The 24,050-nt window shown below is 35.6% G+C and overlaps 1 protein-coding gene across 1 annotated transcript; it reads right to left on the bottom strand.

The window, feature by feature from the left end:
- Positions 1–862: 862 nt before the first annotated feature.
- btbd16 (BTB (POZ) domain containing 16) lies at positions 863–24,050 on the bottom strand. The gene is made up of 19 exons (XM_051123703.1): positions 23,969–24,050; positions 23,765–23,878; positions 22,778–22,826; positions 22,535–22,688; positions 18,303–18,408; positions 17,868–17,956; positions 15,404–15,511; positions 14,412–14,534; positions 14,108–14,219; positions 11,176–11,245; positions 10,926–11,056; positions 10,128–10,247; positions 9,821–9,906; positions 7,248–7,330; positions 6,995–7,069; positions 6,696–6,797; positions 3,950–4,138; positions 3,506–3,596; positions 863–1,781 (listed from the first exon to the last, which is right to left on the bottom strand). Exons 2-18 carry the CDS (start codon positions 23,821–23,823, stop codon positions 3,531–3,533), a joined length of 1,722 nt encoding a protein of 573 aa, XP_050979660.1. The 5' UTR covers positions 23,824–23,878; positions 23,969–24,050; the 3' UTR covers positions 863–1,781; positions 3,506–3,530.

Raw genomic sequence — 24,050 nt, 5'->3', positions numbered from 1 at the left:
AATCGTGTAATACCTGTAATTTGATCCTCTTTTCAAATAGTTTTATTGCAGTCACATAACACAACAGTTTTCATTATACTGTAATTTTTTACTATTGTATTTTAAAACTTTGGTGAGCATAAGAGACTTCTTTCAAAAAAACAAAAACATAAAAAGTTAATTATTCTTAACTTTTATGCTTCCACAATGTGTAATAAACGTGTGGTATAAATGTTCAGTTTGTGTCTTTCGAAGCTCTAGGGTGACTGAAGAGAGGGGGCTGAAGAAGGAAATAGTGTTGTATTATGGGAAATCCCCCTGGATGGTCCCTCTCCCAGTGTTTTATTGTTAAGGTGCACCTTTGAGACTTGAGCAAAGGTTATTAGAGGTTAATGTGACCTGCAGTCAGACTACATGTATAGAGATTAAAAACAAATAGGTGTAACAGATGCAAACAGACCGAAAAATTGGTCAAACACAAAATAAATTATGTCTCTAATTAATCAACAAAATTAATAGATAATATCCAATGCATTTTTAACAGTTTGAACAATGCATGCATAGTGTTATTATGCAAGGCTGAAAACTTGGACACACTTTTGAGTGTGAAACTGCAAATTAATAATTTTGAAATAACTAAATACATCAATTATGTTTGCTATGGAAAACTGTGTCTACCACTGAATAATACATTTTAAAGTTTTTTTTTTTAAAAAAAGCAACCTTTTTCTCACAATTCAGACTTATATCACACACACACACACACACACACACATACATATATATACATTTTGATAAAGTTTTGACAGGAACATAACCAGAAACAGAAATCAAATCAAATTTAATATTTCCAAATTGAAACATTTATTTGAAATGTCCATTAACCAGTAATAACGTTATTTTATCATTCTGTTTAGTATTTTAATTTTAATTTTAATCAACCAATCACGTACTCCAATAGTACGGCCTATGCAAATGTGATGCTGATGCGTCCAATGAGTGAAATGCTTGGGCTCAGCTGTCAATTCCTCATAGACTTTTTGTTTTTAATCTTTCCAATTCATGAACTTTCTTGGTTAGGAGTTACTAAAAAAGTATCTGAAAGTTTTTCTGTTTTCTTATATTCACTTTCGAATTAAAATGTGGGTCAGGGGAGGCCAGTCATGGGTCAAAGCAGCATAGTGACTTTATTTAAAGCCTGCGGCGGGTCAGCGGGTCATGCAGTGGCCTGTGGACGGCTGCTGTATATCCGCACTGCTCCGCTGAGCATTTTCCAGCATGTATTGTGATAGCTTTGTTTCCTCAGTGGCAGTTTGCCCATGTGAAAACACAGAGCGCACCACGCAAAACACGCTTCCTCTTCCCTCAATTCGCAGCCCTTGAAAACAATAGCAATGCAGCACATTTCAAGAGGAGGGAAACTATTTTGAGGTTGCATGAGCCAAATGACGGCAGTCCGCAGTGTTGACGTGGACAGTCTGTCAGATCTAGGCATGAGAATTGAGCTTCAAAAACATGGTACAATAGCTGCTCCCTATAGAAGATAGCATTTTTCTTTTACAACTTTAAATCGTGCAGTATAATGTAAATAATATATGCATGAAATTTCTAGATGAGCTTCTACATTCGCTAAAATGTGCAGTACCAGGCAACATATTTTATCCCACAAAAGTAACGCACTTCACTTGACCTTATTTTGACCTTATTATTTGAAGTACGCTTTTTCTGTGTGAAATTGAAAATTTAAAATGGCTTAGAACAGTGTGTGAATTGGAATCCGTCTTGAGGGAACTTTCTGAGATCTAAAAAAGCAGAAAAAAGAAGAAAAGAAGAATGAAGACTTTTAAGTGTTAATGGCAGACTGTCACCAGCTGCTTTTTGTTTAAAAAAAAAAAAAAAAGGTTTTAGGCATTATTCTGGACACAAATGATGCAAACTGCGCATGTGCACAAATAAATAAATAAATAAATAAATGAGGGGAAAAGATTAAGAAAATTAAAATAAAAAAGAACTTCAAGTATATGCACAACAAAAAGACAAATAAATAAATGAATAAATAAACACAAACAGCCTCTGAGGAAAAATACATGACAAATAATAGCAAAAAGTGCATTATAATAGTTTTTGCTCTTTGTATCTTTACTCACATATATTTTTAGTCTACATTGCTACTTTGATAACATTATTTATTTACTGTACTACCTTTTATATGCAGCAGTGAGGCCACAATTTATTAATAATTAAAGCTACAGAGGATTTTGGATGCTGTAATTTTTGTTGGCTCATTTTTGAGTTGGAAATTAATATTAATAAAAAGTGTCTCTAACATTTAACTGCCTGTGCTGTTCTGTCATTTTTTTCCCCACCAAAATTTTTTGTTTTTTTTTAGAACTTTTAGAAGGGTTCGGCACCTGCTATTTAGATAGATCATAGCTTTGATTTTCATGCAGTTCTAGAGTAAAATGTTTAAAAAATTAAAAATATTATTATAAGCGTACACTTCTATAACTTTTTCTTAGTTTCTTAGTTTTATTTTACTTCAGTGATAATCAGTCTTCTTTAAAAAGAAACTACACTTAAGTCTGTGCTCAAAACCATTCAAAAACGATTTTCTTTTTTTCAGGTCTATGCTCAAAAAGTAGTTAATAGGTAGTAAATTAAATATATCTATTCCTCAAAACAAATCTAGTACCATAAATTCCTTTTAAAAATTAAATAAATAAATAGATGGATAGATAAATAAATAAAATTATCAAACTAAAATATAGGCTTTTTCATGTCATTAAATATATAATATATATATATATTGAAATTGAGATTTATATATCTGAAAGCTGATAGCTAAATAATCTTTTCATTGATGTATGGTTTGTTAGGATAGGAAAATATTTGGCTGAGATACAACTATTTGAAAATCTGGAATCTGAGGATGCAAAAAAAAAAAAATTAAAATACTGAGAAAATCGCCTTTAAAGTTGTCCAAATGAAGTTCGTAGCAATGCATATTACTAATCAAAATTCAGTTTTGATATATCTACGGTAGGAAATTTACAAAATGTATTTATGGAAGATGATCTTTACTTAAGATCCTAATGACTTTTGGCATCAAATAAAAATGTATCATTTTGACCTATACAATGTATTGTTGGCTATTACAACAACATTTGATCCACTTATATAAATATATTATATATATATATAAATTATTTATTTTCAGAGGTGGTTCTGAGCATTTTTGGTACAAGTGCCCACTCTCAAATCCCTATTTAAACATATGTGTCTATGGGATTTTTTCAAGCTTTTATCATTGCAAGAACTTAAAGTCTGAAGTCTGATATTAACCTAAGCATTGCTGTGCTATTTTAAGTAAATCATTAATAATTAAACACAGATATCAAGATGTGCATTGCTCATATCTAATTCAGTGACTTGGGCATTAGTAGTATAATATCGCTGCCATTATACCATACATCAACATGAAAAACTCAAAAGCATTTTGACATAGGTATAATCTGTTAATATTTACTATGAAAAGGGGGCAAGATGCAAGATCAAAATGGGAATGCCAGAGCAAAGGTCACCAGGATGGGCGGAGAAAGTCCTTCAATCTGGAACGGCTGTTAAAAAAAGTATATTTTTATAATTATAATTAATCTGAAATACAAAAATATGAAAATGACACAGGTATACATATTTATAATAAAAAATAATATAAAATTAGAATAAAATGTAAAATAAAACCCATTATTAATAATTAATTTATAAACTAATGATAAAAAAGCATTTCAGCTATACAAAAATACTGATTATTATACATCATATTTATGTCTGAGTGGTTGTCAATTTATTTTCATCTTTATTTTGGGTTGTGAGCAATTTAAACTGGCAGTGTTTAGATTATTGTGTTCAAACTGATTATCGTCCTGTCTCTAGTTTTCACTGTTTTATTTTAAACTCTGGGTGTTGGTACCTTGCTCCTACTGCGGCGTTTGCACAAACCAAAATCTTGACTGGCAGGTCCACTGCTGTGTTCTTGCCACTCGCCATTGGCATAGTTTTGCACTGTGATGTGATAGCACACTGATCGATCTGACCTCACACTGTATGGACGGCTCACAATGGAAGACTGGCATACAGCAGGATCCCAGTGTCTTAACCTCTACACAGAGAGAAAGAGAGAGAGGCAGTGAGAGAGACAGAAGGAGGTGGAAGAAGATGCCATATGTTCTGAGGAATCTCTAAGGAGTATTCAGAGGAAGGGTTTACCCAAAATATAAAGGCTTAGTGATCAGTCTGTGATTAAAGTGATTAATCTGAGAACAGCTGCATAAACAGTCATTGTTTTAAAGGGGTCATCGGATGCAAAGTTCACTTTTACATGCTGTTTGAACATTAATGTGTGTTGGCAGTGTATGTACAAATCTACCCTATAATGATAAAAATCCATGCAGCGGTTTTTAATTAATCTGTAAAAATAATATCCCCTTTTTCAAATCGAGCCATTCTCAGAGGCCGCTCCCACAATAGTTGATTGACATGAGCGTCTTACCTCAGACCCGCCTTAAATCAGCTTTAACAGTCCGACCTCCATTGTTTCGATGCCGGAGCAGTAAATTAGACAAGAATATCTCAGATTGAGTGATTGAGGTGTTCTGTTGCTGGATGTAATAATGAACATAGTGGTCGTCATTTACTCCCGACATCTGAGCTGCTGAAGATGCAGTGGATTAAGTTTGTTTGTGAATGGAATGCGCCTCCCGATCTACATATATCCGTCTATGTTCGCGCGAATCATTCGTGATCCAGCTTCACTTACAGCAGAAGTGAGTATAAGGGTTTTTTATGAATCTTTGCGATCACCTTTCCTAATAACGTGCTAGTTAGCAAGTTTAGCTGCTAAACGTGGCTAAACAGGCTCGTCACTTCACAGAGAGAAGAGAGGGGCAGGGCGAGCAGAGCTCATTAACATTTAAAGCAACTTCGACCAGAACAAGATGATTTTTGCAGAGCTGATTTTGGCAAGGTAAAAAGGGTGTTGTTTTACACAACCATTGAGAATTTTTAACCAAAGTATATTATAGACTTTTCATTAAGACCCTAAAGTATCATATCAACTTATTGAAAATGGGCATCCGATGACCCCTTCCAGAACAAAATTTTACAGATAATTTACTCACCCCATGGTCATCCAAGATGTTCATGTCTTTCTTGCTTCAGTCTTAAAGAAATTTTGTTTTTTGAGGAAAACATTTCAGGAATGTTCTCCATATAGTAGACTTCTATGGTGCCCGTAAGTTTAAACTTCCAAAATGCAGTTCAAATGCAGCTTCAAAGGGTTTTAAATGATCCCAGCCAAGGAAGAGGATCTTATATAAATTTTTTTTTACAATTGAAATACTTTTTGACCTCAAATGCTCAGCTTGACTAGCTCTGTGATGTATATGCATAGTCTGTGCACCTGCGGTTCAATACAGTTGGGGTAGGTCGAAAACTCCCATCTCATTTTCTCAAAATCGTCCTATATTGCTGTTTTACCTTTTTTAAAGAGTGTTTGACCCTCCTTGCATGTTCACTTTGTAAACACTGGGTTGGTACTTCTGCATCAATGCAAGATGATTTTGAAGTTGAGATGGGAGTTTTTCGACCTACCCTAACTGTATTGACCCGGATTACACAGAGTACACAAGCACATCGCAGCGCTAGACAAGCTGAGCATTTGAGGTTAAAAAATATAAAAATTGTTAATTTTTTTATTTTTTTTTAGAAAATAACCAATTGTTTCGCTAGATAAGACCCTTCTTTACTTCAAATCTTTTTATTGGTCTTTTGTGGGACAATACAGATTGAATAACAATAACAAGGTGATCAATAAGATATTGTCCATTATAAATCCCTTCTACAATCCCCTCAATCATATTAACTCAGACAGACAAAAAGAAAGACATGAACATCTTGGATGACAAGGGGTTGAGTAAATTATCTGTAAATTTTTGTTCTAGAAGTGAACGTCTCTTTTAAGAACTAGTTTGACCAACTAGTAGTTAGCAAAGAGGTAATCAGACTTACTTTTTGGATTTAAATTAGACCATTCTCCCCTTTTATAACTGACTTTAAAAAGTTATGACCAGTCTTTAAAAAATAAATAAATAGATGACCAGCTTTTTAAGTCTGAGCAGTTTATGCAACCGGTCCATGCATGTGGTCTGTAAAGCCTCATAGGTAGTTTTGACTACAATGATGAAACATGCAAAAACCAGTAATGACTTCAATTTCAGGCTGTTTGTAACAAAAAGCTTATGTATGGAATATTTTTATGTTAGTTTTGTGGCATTTTTGAGAATGCAGAAATGACGACAAGATTGTGGGTGAACTGTAAACTGGTGAACACCAGTTAAATACATAGTAAATGAAATACATTAATAGAAAAGTGCCATCTGGTGGATACTTAAGACATAATAAGTCCTTGTTAGACATACTCTTGTAAAGAAGTACACTTTAGAATACTTTTAAAAAGCGTATTTATGGTAATAATTTACTTTAAAAGATTATACTTAAAAGTGTCCTCTCTTTAAATAAACTTACATGGATTTATATTTCAGCAATATTATATTATTTACAAGTACAGATTTTTAATTCAATTTTAACATTTGAAGTGCACATTCAATACATGCACACTTCTTTTTCATAAGCATATATGATGTTGTGAGTGCTCTAACCTCAATGGAGAAGCTGTATGTATCTGATTCGCCCATTTTAGCAACTTGGAGAAGAAAGTAAAAGCCAAAGAGGCTGATGGTTTGAGTGCAGCACTCTTGTTCCTGTACGGTGACACAGGGAAAAACAAAACAGACAAAATACTGCCTTACAAGCAAGTAAAAGAACATGAGCATGAAAAAAAAAGCATGGATTGACTTTGTCATACTGTAACAACAGTAACTGCAAGTGACTGAAGGACTGAAAGGCCTTGGAATGGCCATAACACATCAGTGTTAAAGTGTCAGACAGTGTACCGCACCCTATCAAACATCATTCCAAACCGGAGAGCTTGTTTGGAGAAGTCAGTCACGACCATGTCACCCCCGCTGTACAGCTGTGGAAAAAACATACAGATAAACCCTGCAGCTAATGAATTAGTTTTCACCTGGTGCCAAAAAAATCAATACAACTTATATTGAAACAAGCAGCATGTGAATAATGTATGACGCTACATCTGGAGTGATGGGTGGGTTGAATGTAGTGTTGTGTTTGTGGTGTCTACACACGCTCACAGTGTGGTAATGACTGGACAGGATATGCAGCAACCAGGATTCAGGAAGAACTCTGATGTTCTGCAGCTCCTGGAGATGCTGCCCTGAGACATGAACACAACATAAATATAGTGTTTGGTAGTAAACTAAAAGTAGCAATGCTTCTGACTTAAGCAAGTACATTTGTCAGTAGTGTTATTTCCAAAACATTGTAGCTTTTCCAGTGCTAAGCTACTTCTCCCAACAAGTATAGTGTGTAGTTGAAAGAATAGTTTACCCAAAAATAAAAGTTGCTGAAAATGTACTCTTACACCACCCAACATGTATGAGTTTTGTTTCTTGTTTGCTATGTGTTTCTTGCTATGTGTCTGTAAGAAACAAATCCATCATTAAGGTATTGCTTGTGGATTACTGCAATATTTTTTATCAGCTGTTTGAGCTCTCATTCCGACGGTGCCCTTTCACTGCAGTGGATCCATCCAACATGTAAATGAGTTTGTTTCTTCATCAGAATAGATTTTGTGAAATTTAGCAATACATCACTTGCTCAACAATGGATCCTCTGTTATGAATGGGTGCCGTCAAAATGAGCGCCCAAACCTCGGACAAAAACAAACCAATAATCCACAATTATTTGTCTCAACTCCAATTAACATCTTGTGAAGCGAAAAACTATGTGTTTGTGTTTTTATCAGCTGTTTGAACTCTCATTCCGACGGCACCCATTCACTGCAGAGGATCCATTCAATATGTAAATGGGTTTGTTTCTTCAGAACAGATTTGGTGAAATTTAGCAATACATTACTTGCTCAACAATGGATCCTCTGTAGTAAATGGGTGCCATCAGATTGAGAGTCCAAACTTCTGATAAAAACATACCAATAATCCAAAAGTAATTGTCACAACTCCATCAGTTAACGACTTGTGAAGCAAAAAACTATGTGTTTGTAAGAATCAATCCATCATTAAGGTATTGCTTGTGGATTATTGCAATATTTTTATCAGCTGTTTGAACTCTCATTCCGACAGCACCCATTCACTGCAGAGGACCCATCCAATATGTAAATGAGTTTGTTTCTTCATCAAAACAGATTTGGTGAAATTTAGAATTACATCACTTGCTCAACAATGGATACTTTACAGTGAATGGGTGCTGTCAGAATGAGAGTCCAAACTTCTAATAAAATCACACTAATAATCCGGAATTAATTGTCATGACGCCATCAATTAACATCTTGTGAAGTGAAAAATTATGTGTTTCTAAGAAACAAATCCACCATTAAGATATTGCTTGTGGAATATTGCAATATTTGTATCAGCTATTTGAACTCTCATTCTGACGGCACCCATTTATTGCAGAGGATCCATCCATTATGTTAAATTAATTTGTTTCTTCATCAGAAAAGATTTGGTAAAATTTAGCATTACATCACTTGCTCACCAATGTATCCTCTGTAGTGATTGGATGCCGTCAGAATGAGAGTCCAAACTTCTAATAAAAACATACCAGTAATCCACAAGTAATTGTCACGACTCCATCAATTAACATCTTGTGAAGCAAAAAGCTATGTTTGTAGAAGAAACAAAGAAACAAATATAAGAAACAAATCCATCAAGGTATTGCTTGTGACAGCACCCATTCACTGCAGAGGATCCATTCAATATGTAAATGAGTTTGTTTCATCATCAGAACAGATTTGGTGAAATTTAGCAATACATTACTTGCTCAACAATGGATCCTCTATAGTAAATGGGTGTCGTCCAACAAACCAATAATCCACAAGCAACTGTCACAACTCCATCAATTTATGTCTTGTGAAGTGAAATGTTATGTGTTTGTAAGAAATAAATCTATCATTAAGGTATTGCTTGTGAATTATTGCAATATTTGTATCAGCTGTTTAAACTCTCATTCTGATGGCACCCATTCACTGCAAAAGTCTACACACCCCTTTACTAGTCAGAATGAAATTCCGTTGGAATCAAGCTGAATTGGTTTGACTGAGATGTTTACATGAAGACTTTTTTAGTAATATTATCCAATTGCAGATTACAGATTACTTAAAAGAATCTGGCTTTCATTTTATGGCCCCCACAAACATGTCAAAGTATAGAAGAATAAAGGGGAAAAAAGTAGTAAGTCAAGTAAGAAGAAAGCCATACAAGTTTAAATGACATAATAGTGAGTATATTATAACAAAATGTTCCTTTTTTGAGCAATTATCCCTTTAAGATCAGAAAAACATAGGCCACATCAGTAGTATGACTGTGTTTGTGAAATATTTCTGAATAGGTGATAATGTTGTCATGTCTGTTTGATGGGGGCAGGTCAAATGCTGTGTGGGCGTTGGAGGTCCAGTGGAATAGGTTCTGACTGTGGCCATGACGTGATCCTGTAGCTGGGACGTACTGTTTGTCTGGACACTCTCTTGGAGAAATACATGTTCATTCTGCCAAACTGTCTGTTTTCAGTTAAGTTAGCAATCAGCCACAACAGTTTGGGGACAAAGATGGATTATTTGTTTTGTAGATGATGTTTGTCAAGTTGTGAGCTTGTGAATCATTTTCATCATCGTGAAGCATCAAAAACTTACGTTCAGTAATGCCATGCATACGAAGAGCTTGAAAGATAGTGATGTATTTTTGACCCTGAGGCTGTTCCAAGAAAACAGCCGTCTCCCTAAAACAGACAGATATTTGATGAAGGGATGTCATTAAAACAGCATATGTGCATGAAACTAGCTAAGCAGTATCAAGGTCATTTTAAAAAGAACGTATAGTGTATTGAATTATTGTAATGTCCTCCGTAAATGGGGTTTTTACTGCATGGAATAATACTAATGGATCACATGTATTGTGTTTTTGCAGATAGCTGTAAATTGCATAAAGGAGGTTATGTACCTGGAGAAGAAGGTGATGATGGAACTATGTGCTGGTAGGGTCTGTCTGAGGGGGTTTAACTGCAGATACAGCCAGTTCAGCACTGCTCTCAAGACCTCATACTCATTAGATGTGAACAGCCTAGACACAGAAACCTTATTAGTTTCCTGCTGATTTACTCCATCTGCTCATTTTTGATGTGTTTCAATAGTCATTATGCATGCAGAAGGTGAATTGAAGTACAGAAAAGTACTTTAAAAACTTATAAAGTGTTGTAAAGAACGTCCAAGCCAAATGTCACCCCAAAAAAATTGTTTATATTTTGCACTATAAAAGCATATTTTAAGACTATTAAGTGTATTGCAGAGTGAAATTGCACAATCGCATTTCACCCATTACACCACAGCAAAATAAATGAAAACATAACAATATAAATAGACTAAGTTGAACAATATTTAGGTCTATGCATCATGGTAGTGTTCGGTGCAATGTACTTACTTTATGTTGATGTAAATAAAAAAACAACAACATTGCAGAAAGGATGATTTTCATGACTATATAACAGTAATGAGAATCTAATGAAAATTACCATTGAGAATAAAGGGAATTGCAAACAAACGCAAATGTAAAACATTCTGATGCACTGCAGTAATAACGCTTTGGAAGGAAAATGTCATGATGCAAAACATCCTAATGATCGTATAAATAGGCTTCATCTTCTTTATGCAAAGCAATGCAATTAAACAAAATCCTGATGCAAGTGCCTCTCAATGTAATTTGCCACTGAAAGGTCAAAACGAGAAGAGAAAAGTACGAGACCTTGGACTAAGCAGGGTCTTCAGCAGGAGGTCAAAGGGCAAATCTTTGAGTTTTATATGGCAGGAAAGTTCAGTCACTAGAAACAGCTCCAACCAGCGCTCACATGCTCTCTGGAGAACAGTCTCTTTAAACTGACAAACATAGAATGAGATTTATAGACGTTTACAGACTGAATACAGAGCTCCCCCTATTGGCCATTTAAAAAACAATGGAACAATACATTAATCATAATATTAATAATAGTAGTTACCTTGCAAGAGGCTTTATGAAAGCTGCACACAGTGGCAGATGAGATCTTTGTCAACATATCCTTAAGACACCTGTCAATCACATCCAGGACAGAATATTTAATATACCATACAACACTGTGTATTCATATACGTCTGGATTATTTCTAAATAAAAAATTCTGAAACAAAACACGTATGCATTCGTGACTGGGTAAAAATGAATTTGCATTAACAATTACAAATTCGCGCACCCATCACCAAGGGAGAAATTGACTGTTATGTAATGAATGTGTAGTTCAAAATCCGTTGGGTGGAACACGGTTGATCTTATTTGAAAAATATCTTTCAAATAAATTCAGTGACTGACTGCAGTGCCAAAATTCACAACCAGTTCCACCCAACATCCTGGATATGAATCAGTCTAAGACTGGACAACACAAACTTCTCTAGAGACCTGGGTGTGGGTTTATGCACTACTGGATCAGTCATTATTACTTAATATGACACATTACTTTCATTATTTGTAAGAGACATATTCTCCTTGACCTTTTGTCAAACCTTTCCTAACCTTTCAACCTAAGATTTTTTTTTCAGGCCAAAATATATGTAGAAACTAAATATATGTTGTAAACAGCATGGCTTAAAAAATACATTTTGCAAGTTTAAATTTTTCATTCAAACTGTCAATATATTGTGAAATATTATTGCAACTTAAAACTTATAAATGTGACCCTGGACCACAAAAACAGTTGTAAGGGACAATTTGAAATTGAAATTTATATATCTGAGGGCTGAAAAATAAAAATAAATAAGCTTTCCAATGATGTATGGTTTGTTTGGCCGAGGTACAACTATACAAAGAGATACAAAATCTGGAATCTGAGGGTGCACAAAAATCTAAATATTGAGAAAATCACCTTTAAAGTTGTCCAGATAAAAGTCTTAGCAATGCATATTACTAATCAAAAATTAAGTTTTGATATATTTACGGTAGGAAATTGACAAAATATCTTCATGAAACATGATCTTTTCTTAATATCCTAATGATTTTTGGCATAAAAGAAAAATTGATAATTTTGACCCATACAATGCATTTTTGGCTATTGGTACAAATATACCCAATGCTATTTAAGACTGGTTTAGTGGTACAGGGTCATAAATGTGATTTATTCCTGTGTTGGCAAAGCTGAATTTTCAGCAGCATTTACACCAGTCTTCAGTGTCGTTCTTTAAAAAAAATTATAATTATTCCAAAATTTTGATTGCTATATACAGTGCCCTCCACAAATATTGGCACCCTTGGTAAATATGAACAAAGGCAGCTGTGGAAATAAATCTGCATTGTTTATCCTTTTGATCTTTCATTAAAAAAAAATCACAAAATTCAAACCTTTCATTGAAGTAACACAATGGAAAGTGAGGAGAAAATCTCATTATGAAATAAATATTTTTCTCCAGTTCACGTTGGCCACAATTATTGGCACCCCTAGAAATTCTTATGAGTAAAATATCTCTGAAGTATATTTCCACTTATATTTACATTTTTTAGCACACCAGGGTGACTAGGAACATTAAATTGTCCATCCATGACTTCCTGTTGCACAGGATTATAAATATGAGAAACACAAAGGCCAAATTTCCCTTAATTGTCCATCACAAGGAGTAAAACTAAAGAACATAGTTCTGATGTGCAGAACAAGACTGCTGAGCTTCACAAAATAGAAAGTGGCTGTAAGAAAAGAGCTAAAGCATTGAAAATTCCCATTTCCACCATCAGGGCAATAATTAAGAAGTTCCAATCAACTAAAGATGTTACAAATATGCCTAGAAGAGGACGTGTGTCTATATCGTCATAATGGATGGTGAGGAGGAGACTTTGAGTGGCCAAAGACTCTCCAAGGATCACAGCTGGAGAATTGCAGAGATTAGTTAAGTCTTGGGGCCAGAAAGCCTAAAAAAAATTCAAATAGCCCCTACATCACCACATGTTGTTTAGGAGGGTTTCAAGAGAAATCCTGCTTGCTCATCCAAAAACAAACTCCAGCATGTTTAGTTGTCAGATACGACTAGAACTTCAAACGGGACTTCTGTGGTCAGATGAAAGTAAAAAAAAAAAAAAAGAGCTTTTTGGCAGCAAACACTCAAGATGGGTTTGGTGCAAACAGGGATAAAAAGTACCCCATGCCCACATTTAAATAAACTGCTGGGTCTTTAATGTTCTGGGCGTATTTTTCTGCCGGAGATCCTGCCGGAGATCCTTGTTTAGATACATAGCATCATGGATTCTATCAAATACTAAGAGATAAAAAAATCTAAACCTGACTGCCACTGTTAGAAATCTTACAATGGGCCGTGTTTAGATATTTTATCAGGGCAATGATCCAAAACAAACACAAAAATGCGTCACTGAGAACAAAAAGAAGCTTCTGCCATTGTCGTTCCAGTTCCCTGACCTGAACCCTTTAGAAAATGAGTGGGGTGAACTGAAGAGGAGAAGGACCAACATAGAACTGGGAATCTGAAGGATCTGGAGAGATTCTAAAGGAATGGTCTCTGATCTCTTGTCAGGTGTTCTCTAAACTCACCAGGGATTATAGGAGAAAATTCAGAGCTGTTATCTTGGGAAAAGGACGTTGCAATAATTGGGTGCCAATAATTGTGGCCAACGTGAACTAGAGAAAAACAATTATTTAATAATGAGATTTCCCCCAAACTTTCTATTGTTTTAATTCAATGAAAGGTTAGAATTTTGTGATTTTTTAAAATGAAAGACCAAAAGGATAAACAATGCAGATTTCCACAGCTGCCTTTGCTCATATTTACCAAGAGTGCCAATATTTGTGGAGGGCACTGTATGTGTATATGACAGTGACTGCAGTAGCTTGTGTTTTGGACATCTTGTACTGAACCTGCCATGCCGTGCAAGAACAGATTTGAAGCTGTCGATACTCACTCCTGGAAGAGGTTTGACATTCCCAATAATGCAGCAGTAGAAAGCACAGCCTCTCCCCACTCACTGGGGCGTTCCTCGGGGTCATACAGGGTCCGCAAGGCAAAAGACAAAGCTAGAACAAAGCATAGATTCTTACGTAACTGTGTTTCTCCTTAAATGTCACTGTGCACCCCCTCATCAGTCAACATCAATGATAGCACACATAGATCAGAAACTTATGTGGCAGCAAGTCAACAAGTGATGATGTCACAGCTTGTTATTTACCGCTTTAATATAATAAATATGACATCTTCTTAGCGCTTACACTCTTCATTGATGGAGGTGTCTTTGACAGGCAGTCTGAGAATCAAAGGGCTGCTGGGGTGCCACTTCCTGTAGATCAGTCCTCTTCCACACTGAGACCTATGAACTCTGCTGTCTTTAAAGGCTGCAGGATCACAAACAAAACGGACGCCTGAATTTCTCTCTTGACCTGTTTCTTTTTTTAATATGTCCATTCTACAAATACTAAGATATTAGAATTATAGGTTATATCTGAAGCAGTCTATTTATTACGATGACTATAATGGGATCTTCCCGTTTGAATTATTTATTACATAATAATGGTTCACAAGCTATTATTATGCATATTTCATGGCTATTTTAATAAACTTCTTTATAAATAAACAGCCCCATGCGCTCTTATATAAAATGTGTTTCGGATGGTGTCAACTAATTTTTTAAAGGTTATTTTAGAGGTAATGTGTGTTATTACCACTAGTGTCACCAAACAGAATTGTAAAAATAATGACTGTTTTCAAACAAGTTTCCAGAACAGTCTCCCCTCTCCCACTGGTTAGTCAAATAGATCCTCATGTCAGTGGTTGAGCCAGTGTTGCTGTGTCAAGCTTGGTGGGATGCTCAAACGATTACACATTTTCAGTTTAGAAATAGATACTGATCCTACCTGAGAGTGTTCATGCAGCACACTGTTGCTATAGTTACATCTTCAGGCAAACGTCATTTTTAAAATTGTACACTATTGACTAATTTGCTAATAATAATGCTTTAAAGGAAACCCTGGGTATTAAGAATTGTATGGCTTAATATAACTTAAATTATGTCTTTTATTGAAATATACAGTAGGAAATCCATTAAAGATTTATGTTATTTTAAAAATCCGTTTTATGCATATTTTGGACTATTACATCAAATGGTGACACTCAGTGAGCTACTGGCGCTACCAAAACAAACAAAAATAAGCTAAAACAAAACACTATACACTATATCTCTACAGCATATAGATGGACACCATACCAGCTCTCTGTCTTTTGCTGTTGGTATACAACTCAGATAATGTGTCTGAACCGCCGAGGACAGAGCAATGCAGCTCCCACCTGACCCCCAGACATTCCAGTACTGCATCTGTGAACATGCACAAGCAGGACAGATATTATATAGCATTTATGCATTAGAATAACAGTAATGAGGGATAAAATAACAAGTTAAACTAGATTTGAACATTTCTAAACAAATGCATGAGTCATTTAACACCGTAACAGTGCTAGGGTATTATGGATGGAGTGTTCTGGGTCATTGGTCAGTCAAAATAGCCCAGCCCCAAGTTTCTATGGTCCCTACAATGTCAGAAAAAAGCACAAAATCGGTTGCTGAGATGGTACTTTTTCAAAAAGTACACCTTTTTGACTTATTTACCGCTAAAGGATGCATATTAGTGCCTTAAAAGTTTCTGAAGTTTCTGAAGCTGAATCCGCAGTATGGTAGCGCTCTAGGGGCAGGGTTGGAGACCCCTGTTAAAGACATTTGTTAAAACTAGGGCTGTCAAATGATTAATCGTGATTAATCGCATACAAAATAAAAGTTTGTGTTTGCCTAATATATGTGTGTATATTGTGTGTAATTATTATGTAAATATAAATACACACAAATTAATGTATATATTTAAGATAAATATGTTATGTACAGAATTTTTTTATGTATATATAATATAAATTAAATAAAAATTAAAATAAATACATATACTTGTAAATATTGTTTAAATAAATGCATGAATGTGTTTGTATGTATATATACCATTTGACAGCCCTAGTTAAAACATAATTTTACTGATGTCCAAATAGGCTGACATAGGAAAATTAGGTATTGTTCAGTTCGGTTCCAAGACCAGTCTTATGATTTCTGGTCAAACTGGTCAGACATTAAAAGCAGAAATGTAATTTTTAATATCTTTTTATATCTTTATACCAGTAGGTGGCACTGTGCCAAAACTACGTATGTACCCTCAGGTCATGCTTGTTATAACACATACCAAGTTTGGTTAGAATCCGCTACAGAGTTGCAAAAATATAGCTTCATGTCCACTTCATCAGATTCGGTAACACGCTTCATGAAAACGGTTTGGTATATCAAAATGATTTTGATAACTTTTTGCCAGAATGCTCTGAAGATAATCTGTGCCAATTTTTTGGGTAAAAAATTGGACAAATCATCTAAACCAAGTTTGAAAAAATAGATTTTTTGGACAATTCAAAATTGCTAAAAATCTTGACCTGTAGAAATTAAAATTTTCTTATGCATTTCACTCTGTACGAGCCAAGGATTTAAAGGAAAAAAGGAAAATTTTACTTTTAGGTATCAGCAAAAACATAATGTGCAAATTTGGCCTGTTGGTGGCGCTACAGAGTTTGAGTTAGAGATTCCAAATTTGTTGTGGTTAATGATGAGACTGTCTTCTATCCATGTGGAAAATTTCTTAAATTTCCCACTAACGGCTCTATAAGATTAACAAGATTCACAACATTATGCTAAAGCGTTTGAAAAATACAGCATTTTATACTACAAAATTTGAAATGGTCCATGCTCAAAATAGCTGACATAGGGAAATTGGGTATTGTTTGATTTGGTACGTCACTCCAAATCTAACGAGATCACTCTCATGATTTTTGGTCAAACTGTTCAGAAATTCAGATAAACAAAAATGTCAAATTTTGCCAAAAAAATATTCATGTGCCCTCAGGTTATGCTTGGTATAACAAGCGAAGATAGAGCATCATGTCCATTTTTGGATGGATTCCATTAAATTCGTCAACACGCTTTATGAAAACGGTTTGGTATATCAAAAAGAGTTTGCTAACTTTTTGCCAGCATTGTCTGAAGATGATCTGAGCCAATTTTGGTGAAAATTGGACAAACTGTTTAGGAAGAGTTAGAAAAAGTAGATTTTTTTCCTCAAAATTCAAAATTGCAAAAAACCTTGACCCACAGAAATTTAAATGTTGGATTGCATTTGACTCAGCATGAGCCAAGGAATCAGAGGAAAAGAGATTTTGCTTTTAGACCTTACCGCTCAAAAGTTATTAGCAGAGATAAGAGTGCAAATTTGGCCTATTGGTGGTGCTAGAGAGTTTAAGATAGAGACTCCAAATTTGCTATGGTTAATATTGGGACTGTCCTCTATCCCAGAGTGGAGGATGAAGAAGAAGAAGAAAACTAACAGATACAATAAGTGCTATGATAAGAGCTATGATTTGGGTACCTTATTCAGAGTCTATTTATTCAGCCATTTCATCATCACCCAGGTGAAACCACTTACAAAACAAAACACACCTCTTCTGCAAGTCACATAATTTAAGACATCATTCATTCCCATAGAACATGTTTGTTCAAAATAAATTCAGCAATAGTAAAAATAATTCCTGTTTTAGAAAATATCAACAATCAGTTTGTCAATACTTGACCTGGTTGACCTGTGAATACATACCTGGTTTAGCGTTTTGGGTCACTCTGCGAGACAGAATGCAAAACTGTTCCTCTGGTGTGTCAAGCTTTGAAGACCATGTGACATCTTTGCTGCATATAAAGGTAAAGAGATACATTATACGTCCATCTACACACACACACACACACACACACACACACATTGTCACTTTAATCCCCTCTAATCCCCCAGTGCTTCAGTGCCAAGTGTTGTGCGGCCCCTCCTGATAGTCTTTGTGTTCAAAGGCCCACCAAATTGAAAGTTGTCATTCTCTAATGTGCTATCCAACCTGCTCCATAATGATAGCATGTGGCCTGGCAGATATCCCATAGATCTATCCCCGGAGTGAGATAAACTGTCCCCCTCTCTCCTCGTCTGCCTGTCTCTCTCTCCCGCTAAACAGTTGTCATGGAAGTCCACTTGCCCCTGGCAACATACCAGAGTCTGGTACGTCGGCTGGCCGAGAGCGGGTGAACGAGACGTGGCAAAGGGGATTGTGGGCAGCTAGTGGCATCCTCGTGCCAGTGGAGTGCCATGGGGTCAGCTGCAACATAAACACACAGTGAGAGAAAATCCAAGAGTGTGCGTGCTTAAGAATAGGATGAAGTGATCCAGATATTTGAGTTTTGAGTAAACATATGTCTGTGACAGATGGCTCTTTGCATTAATGAAAAAGAGAGCAAATGATGAAAAATAAATGCAAATTAAGAATCTTCTACTGTGGATTACTAATACTTCAACGCTTTTTATTTAGCCTTTGTTTGATCACTCCAGCTTTGTAAATAAAATATTTGCTATATAATTTGAAATAACCATCTTCTTATTAAAGGAATAATAAAAAAAGAAAATTTTCTGAAAATGTACCTTCAAGCCATCCAGATGTAAACAAGTTTGTTCCTTCAAACTGATCAGATTTGGAGAAATTTAACATTACATCACTTGTGCACCAATGGATCCTCTGTGAATAGGTGCTATCATAATTAGAGTTTAAACAGCTGATAAAAACACAATAATCAATGTTATACTATAATTGTAGTTTGTAATAAACAAATCCATCTATGGGTTATTGTAATGTTTTTATCAGCTGTTTGATCTCTCATTCTGACGGCACCCATTCACTGCAGAGGATCCATTAGTAAGAAAGTGATGTAATGCTAAAATTCTCCATATTAACAAACTTGTTCATCTTGGATGGCCTGAGGTAACAATTTTTTTTTTTTTTTTTAGTATCAACATAGATTTTGTAACATTTTTAACACTGTTAACAATATTTGGGACACAACTGAATGCAGTTCAAAACACAAATGTGCACAAATGTACAATAAACATATCATCAACAAGCTTGTTAGCCAGCTGAGGAACATAAGAAGAGTCATACAGGTTTGGAATGACATGACGGTCAGTAAATGAAGTCGTAATTTTCATTTCTTAGTGAACTAAAATATTTTTTCAAATATTTAATCATTTTCTCTTCAAAAGCCATGGGGTTTGTGCCTTTACTGCTATAACAAAGTAATAGGACAGCAGTTTGTTCCCTATTTGTGGAAAGTATCTATTAACATCCCTTTATTGTCTCTAAAGTAAAAACAACCAGCAGATCTATAGTAATAACACCAATCATAAGAAGCATTCAATTCTAGCAGACGCCTCTCAGCATGCTCACCTCTATTCCATTGCAATATTCTGATTATTCTGAATTAAACAGACTTACAGAAACCTGGCACAGGAATCAAAAGCCATACTGTCTTTCTTATTGTTTGACTGGGTAAAGGGCGTTCAAGTGCGTAACTGCCAGTGCCTCTTAAACCCCTCCCGTGCCAAAACCCTACAGGTGTCTATCTCTAAAATGATGCCAGGTTTGTGACACCAGGTCGGCGGGTTGGCACAGACTGGCACCCGTATCCCCCTGGTCATCCCAGGATTCTGGCAAAAGTCAATGCTGAAGACGCGCTGCGGCATTATGGGTAAAACTCATTAATGCAAGTTGGTTACTCCTTGATATATAAGAAAGCTTATGCCAAATCTGAACACCATTCTGAAAAGACATGTTTTGTCATGATTAGTAGATAAATTGGATCTGTCTTCCTCTGTGTACTGTAATGCAACACAACTCTGTATAGCTATCTCTATGCAATCTCTAGCCCTTTACCCTAAACCTACCCATCAGAACTCATCAGTGCCTCACCCAAACCCTTACCTTAAACCTGACCTTTACCCAATTATAACCTGATCCCTAAAATCAAGTCTTGACCCTCAAACAGGCCTTTAAAGGGGTCTCAGAACTCTATAGCTAATAGCTAGATAGCTGTACAAGTGCCCACACACACACACTTTTATCACATAGGTCACATAGTATGTTTTGCTTTTTTTACTTTTATATTATTTTATATTGAAAATGTTAAGGAGTCAAAATGAAATAAAATTATTTAGAGGACAATAAAACTACTATATATATCTATATATTTTTATCTCTCTCTCTCTCTCTCTCTCTCTCTCTCTCTCTCTCCCTATATATATATATATATATATATATACACACACACACTGACCAAAATTATAAACGCAACACTTTTTGTTTTTGTCCCCATTTTTCATGAGCTAAACTCAAAGATCTAAGACTTTTTCTATGTACACAAAAGGCCTGTTTCTCTCAAATATTGTTCACAAATCTGTCTAAATCTGCGTTAGTGAACACTTCTCCTTTGCCGAGATAATCCATCCACCTCACAGGTGTGGCATATCAAGATGCTTATTAGACAGCATGATTATTACTGTATTTGGGGGGGCCGGGGGGGTCCAGGGGGGTCTGAAAACCAGTCAGTATCTGGTGTGACCACCATTTGCCTCACGCAACACATCTTCTTCGCATAGAGTAAATCAGGTTGTTAACTGTGGCCTGTGGAATGTTGGTCCACTCCTCTTCAATGGCTGTGCAAAGTTGCTGGAAATACGCCGATCCAGAGCATCCCAAACATGCTCAGTGGGTGACATGTTCGGTGAGTATGCTGGCCATGCAAGAACTGGGAAGTTTTCAGCTTCCAGGAATTGTACACAAATCCTTGCAACATGGGGCCTGCATTATCATGCTGCAACATGAGGTGATGGTCGTGGATGAATGGCACAACAATGGGCCTCAGGATCTCGTCACTGTGTCTCTGTGCATTCAAAATGCCATCAATGAAATGCACCTGCAACATACGCCTGCCCATACCATAACCCCACCGCCAGCAGCAAACCGCTCACCCACACAACACCATACATGCTGTCCGCCATCTGCCCTGTACAATGAAAACCGGGATTCATCCGTTAAAAGAACACCTCTCCGAAGTACCAGATGCCACTGATACTACTGCCAAATTCTCTGAAACGCCTTTGGAGACGGCTTATGGTAGAGAAATGAACATTCAATTCACGGGCAACAGCTCTGCAGTCAGCATGCCAATTGCACGCTCCCTGAAAACTTGCAACATCTGTGGCACTGTGCTGTGGGGTAAAACTGCACATTTTAGAGTGGCCTTTTAATGTGGCCAGCCTAAGGCACACCTGTGCAATAATCATGCTGTCTAATCAGCATCTTGATATGCCACACCTGTGAGGTGGATGGATTATCTTGGCAAAGGAGAAGTGCTCACTAACACAGATTTAGACAGATTCGTGAACAATATTTGAGAGAAATAGGCCTGTTGTAAAAATATCTTTGAGTTCAGCTCATGAAAAATGGGGGCAAAAACAAAAGTGTTGCTTTTATAATTTTGGTCAGTGTATATACAGTCATGGCCAAAAATATCGGCACCCTTGCAATTCTGTCAGAAAATGCAACCCTTCTCTCAGAAAATTATTGCAGTTGCAAATGTTTTGTCTCCATAGATGTTCTATGGGATTCAGATCTGGACTCATTGCTGGCCATTTCAGAACTCTCCAGCGCTTCGTTTGTAATCATTTTTGATTGTTTTTTGAAGTGTTTTTCGGGTCATTGTCCTGCTGGAAGACCCATGACCCCTGGTGGAGACGCAGCTTTCTGACACTGGCCACTACGTTGTGCCCCAAAATTCTTTGGTAATCATCAGATTTCATGATACCGTTCACACAGTCAAGGCATCTAGTGCCAGAAGCAGCAAAGCAACCCCAAAACATCTTTGAATCTCCACCATGTTAGATTGTAGGGACTGTGTTCTTTTCTTTGAAGGCCTCATTTCTTTTTCTGTAAACAGTGCCATGATGTCCTTTACCAAAAAGCTCTACTTTTGTCTCATATGTCCACAGTACATTCTCCTAGCAGGATTGTGGTTTTGTTACATAAGTTTCCATCCAGTTATTTCAAATGAGATTCTTTCCTCTGCTGATCACAAAAGAATATATTTTGAAGTATGTTGGTAACCAAACAGTTGACGGTAGTCGTATTTCCATAGCATAGAAAAAAAATACTATGGAAGTCAATGGCTACCGTCAACTGTTTGGTTAGCAGTATTCTTCATGCAAGTTTGGAACAACTTGAGGGTGAGTAAATAATGACAGAAGTTTTATTTTTGCGTAAACTATCCCTATTAAGGGATTTATATGGTAGGACAGTAATTTATTTTTTATGTGTTATCTCTGGAGTTTCAATAATTCAGAGTATAAAGGTCGTCCAAAACATTAGTTTGTATCTTTAGGCTGATTGCACATCTCACCTGATTTAATTTTTCTGTCTGCTGATTTATCACCAAACTCCTCTGCCCTCTGAATCTGTGCCTGACCCAAGAGATCGCTGCCTAAAGCACCTGCCAGCTGCCAGCGGTTAGTGTGCCCGGCTTGTGTGCGTTGACATAGTGAGCGAGCTGACACCTGTTAGAAGCATAGAATAACAGTATTTGCTATATATTCCAAAAGGGAAATAAATATGGTACAGAGTCATGAAGAAGATTCATACTTACACTTCTTGTAGAGTTTTGTTGTGAATGGTGGGAGGTTATAAACATCAACCTGAAAAACAAAAGTAGTGATTCTGTTACTATATGAAGTGAACTATAGCTATGAAGTGTATTGTAGAGTATTTTAGCTGTAAAAAGAAATAAAATATTATAAAAACAATGAAAAAGTTGCAAGTAGATTTCACAAATAATTACAAAGAAAGACAAAATTTAATTAATCTTGATTTTTTTAATCTCCAATAATCTTTGTTTTTATTTACAATTTGAAAAAAAAAATGTACAGTGCAATTTTTTACACTATAATTTACACTTTAAAACTAACTGTTATTATAAGCTATTCTTATAAATCTACAGTAGGCTACTTGTTGAAAGTTTGGAAACAATTTTAAATGTTTTTAATAAAGTCTCTTATACTGCAAAATATTAAATTGTGAAACATTTTGAAATAACTGTTTTCTATTTGAATATATTTTAAAATGTAATTTATTCCTGTGACACAAAGCTACCTTTTTCAGAATCATTACTCCAGTCTTCAGTGTCACATGATTTTTAAGTCATTATTATATATTATTATATTATAATTATAAATGTTTTACTGTCACTTTTGTTCAATTTAATGCATATTTGCTTTAAACATTTAAATAGTAGTATATCATGGTTTCTGCATAAATATGGGTTCAAAATGTATAATAAAAAGGAATGTTTATGAAGGATCGTGTGACAATGAATACTGGAGCAATGATGCTGAAAATTCTGCTTTGCCTTACAGGAATAAATTACATTTTAAAAATATATGTTGTAATATTTATCATACAATATGAAGCAGTTGTTTTTAATTTGTAATAACATTTCACAATACTAGTGTTTTTACTGTATTTAAAGCACATAAATGCACTCATGGTAAACATAAAGGACTTCATTCCCACGAAGAAATCGTAATGTTTCCAAACTTTTGGCAAGTATGACACTTCATATGCATTATTAACCCACCTTGTGTGAGGCCTGCATGGCATATTCCTGCTGGATAACCGACTCCACTGGATGTGCATTCTCTTTAAATCCAAATACTTTCAGTGGCGCTGACTGACAGTCCACATCTAAACGCTAAAGACGTTAAAACACTAAAGAAGTTTAATGAAAATGGCGTTGTTTCTCACTATATCCTAAATAAACACTAAAATCCATTCAACAAACCTTGCAATACTGTACAGGTGAATGAAGAGTGAAAGAAGCTTAACGTTTATGGCCCATGTCTACTTTTTGTTGACAGGTCCTG

This window comes from Labeo rohita, chromosome 12 (genome assembly GCF_022985175.1).
Source record: "Labeo rohita strain BAU-BD-2019 chromosome 12, IGBB_LRoh.1.0, whole genome shotgun sequence".
NCBI classification, from domain to species: Eukaryota; Metazoa; Chordata; class Actinopteri; order Cypriniformes; family Cyprinidae; genus Labeo; species Labeo rohita.
Note: the sequence above shows the minus strand (reverse complement) of the source record. Positions and strands in the feature narration are given on the sequence as shown.

Bases quoted from the DNA above. Each gene is read 5' to 3' on its own strand.
- btbd16 (XM_051123703.1), bottom strand. From the start codon at position 23,823: ATGCACATCCAGTGGAGTCGGTTATCCAGCAGGAATATGCCATGCAGG. The intron at 4,139-6,695 runs GTTAGAGCACTC...CTCTCTGTGTAG, and splicing joins CATACAGCTTCTCCATTGAG to AGGTTAAGACACTGGGATCC. The intron at 3,597-3,949 runs GTACCAACACCC...TTTTTTTAACAG, and splicing joins AACGCCGCAGTAGGAGCAAG to CCGTTCCAGATTGAAGGACT.